Raw genomic sequence first — 2,877 nt, 5'->3', positions numbered from 1 at the left:
CAATATAACAAAGAGTGAAAAATTGAAGGGGGTCTGAATACTTTCCGTACCCACTGTATATATGTACTGTAAATGATCTCTGTTATGATTGTATAAATGCTTCGCATATGACACTGTAGTTCATACAGGCGTTCGTTATTGCTGAATATTGAACAGTAAACATAGTTCATGGTTACGACAGTTTTAAATGATTAAACAATAAACCAAGTGATGAAAAAACATACAAACAGTGTTTTAACTTGTTCGTATATACTATGACGAACTAAAATTCACCAAAACACCAGCTGATTACAAGTCACGAAGCAAAAATGAAGAAGAAGAGTGAAGAGAGAAGCTCTGTTTGTGGATACCACTTATTGATCATTTATATTTTGCATCAAATGCAATAAAATGCATGCATTGTAAGTGCTGAAGTGATACGTTTTGAGACCGCATCATTCTCACGCAGCTCTCATTAGTCTAGAATGGCCTTCGTTGTGTTTATAACGGCCGATGTAATGTCAGTTTTTGCCAGTTTAAAGCCATGACCAAACTAAGACAGGTCTGTGTTTTAGACGTCTTCCTCACCTCTCAAACTCTATCTGGAGCAGTCTCTCCCTCTCCAGGATAGCCACATGTAGACGCCCCCATCCCTTCTCAACGTCAATGGGATGATAACCAGGAGGAACCTTAACCTGACCAGCTTGGACCGCGCTCTGTGAGGAAATGGTGGTAAATCATGTTAAGACAGAGGAAACATAACATTATACAGATTTAAAACACGTAAAAGGTTTTCACATCTCATGTTTCATGTTTAAATCTCCATGATTGTAGCACAATATACTGTATTCTGATCGTGTGTACAAACCTCAAAGGACTGGTAGAGGTGTTTGGAGCAGCTCTTGTCCGACTCTTTTGCGGGAAGCTCTGTTTCTTTCAATTTCAGAAACTGACGCCACAGAATCTGCAATATAACCACACAAGCAAATTAATAAATAAACACACACAGACATATAACACAGTGCAATAATTTGGGAGTAACAGGGTTACTATCATTAACTAAGACTAAACCATACTAAAACCACATCTTCATTCTTTTAAATAAAATAGACTTTAACTGTAATAAAACGTAAAATACTGAAAAAGAACCTTGTAACCTATTTTATTTCAGCTGAAGTACTAAAATAACAAAACTAAAACTTAAAAACTAAAAGAACTGTCTGTAACACTTTATAATAAACTTCCTTAGTTAACCTTAGTTAACTACATTAGTTAACAAGAACTAACAATAAAAATGTTTAAACTTGTATCTATTAAGTTAACTGAGGCAAAAATCGTGGTTAATAGTTAGTTAATAGAGAGAATTGGTCCCCAAACAAAAGTGTGACACATATTTAATATTTACTATTTAATGAACCTGAGCTAACATGAACAAACAATGAACAGGCGTATTTTTATTAACTAACATTAACAAAGATTCATAAATACTGTAACAAATGTATTGTTCATTGTTAGTTAATGCTAGTGCAATGCATTAACTAAGGTTAACTAAGGAAGGTTGTTGTAAAGTGTTAAAAATGACACACACGTTACTAAAACTTTAAGATTAAAATGAAAGCAGAACATATCAAAATAATACCAAAAACTATAATAGCATATCACTGACAGTAAAATAACACTAAGGGGTAACAGCGTAGTAATCAGCATATGCTGGAATATCAAGCGTGACCCTCGATAACCCTAAGCAGGTAGATCTGGATGGTTCAGTGAGTATTTGTCATTTGTTATTCCTCTAGCATGATTGAGGATAGGCTTCACAAAGCAGGTAATATAAGTAGCTGCTCTCAGATCAGGATGATATGTATCACACAGCTGCCCAACGCTGATGAGACAGCCATAGAAACTCAGACAAAGCAGCTCAGAGCCAGAACGCTGCTCTTCATGATGCGGTGTCATGTGACATGACTCATGCTCTGCAAAGAAGGATTTCTTCCAGTAACATGCCATCGGATGAGGAGGATAGGGTTCTCTCTCTGCTATTGGCAGTGTTGGGATCGACTTTTACATTGTTTGCAAAGCTACAAGTTAATCACAGGTATATTTTTTAAAGGGGTGGTTGATTGCGATTTCACTTTTTTAACGTTAGTTAGTGTGTAATGTTGCTGTTTGAGCATAAACGATGTCTGCAAAGTTACGGCAAACGTTAAAGTTATTCAAACGGAGATACGTCTTTTAAAATGCTGGCAGTTTAATGCCTACAAAAATGGCTGGTAGGGACTACAACGAACTACATCCCGGGATCGTTACGTCACAAACCCAGAAAGTTACATAAACCCCGCCCCCTTTTTTGCATTTTCCCGGGGGCGGGGTTTATGTAAATTTCTGGGTTTGTGACGTAACGATCCCGGGATGTAGCCATGTTGTGCGGCTTTAGAGAAGTTCCCGGACAACGTGCAGTACACAGTTAACGAATCACAACAAACTGGGCCAGCTAACCAGTCTGAGCCCATTGCGTATTTCTGAGGGAGTGGCATCATAGAAACAGGAAGTCAACCGGCCATTCAAATGACAATGGAGACAGCGTCTTACAATAAAGGTTAAAATATATGAAAAACAAGGCGTTTTTTTTTTAAATAAAGCATAAAGACATGTTACATGTCATGACATGCAATTCTGACTTTATAACTCAAAATTTTGACTTTATAACTCGCAATTGCGAGTTTATATCACGCAATTCAGACTTTATAACTCGCAATTCTGACTTTATACCTCGCAATTTTGACATTATAACTCGCAATTCAGACTTTATAACTCGCAATTCTGACTATATAACTCGCAATTTTGACTTTATAACTCACAATATTGACATTATAACTCGCAATTTTGACTTTATAACTC

The 2,877-nt window shown here is 36.7% G+C and overlaps 1 protein-coding gene across 1 annotated transcript in view; it reads right to left on the bottom strand.

The window, feature by feature from the left end:
• LOC107689171 (plectin-like) overlaps positions 1 to 2,877 on the bottom strand; it is an 85,065-nt gene that overhangs the window by 36,970 nt on the left and 45,218 nt on the right. The window contains exons 11-12 of the mRNA XM_016487094.1: positions 848 to 943; positions 568 to 695 (exon numbers count right to left, since the gene is read on the bottom strand). Coding sequence (XP_016342580.1) covers positions 568 to 695; positions 848 to 943 — 224 coding nt within the window. The remainder of the gene's footprint in view (positions 1 to 567; positions 696 to 847; positions 944 to 2,877) is intronic.

Source organism: Sinocyclocheilus anshuiensis, unplaced genomic scaffold (assembly GCF_001515605.1).
Source record: "Sinocyclocheilus anshuiensis isolate Anshui unplaced genomic scaffold, SAMN03320099.WGS_v1.1 scaffold737, whole genome shotgun sequence".
Classification (NCBI taxonomy): domain Eukaryota; kingdom Metazoa; phylum Chordata; class Actinopteri; order Cypriniformes; family Cyprinidae; genus Sinocyclocheilus; species Sinocyclocheilus anshuiensis.
Note: the sequence above shows the minus strand (reverse complement) of the source record. Positions and strands in the feature narration are given on the sequence as shown.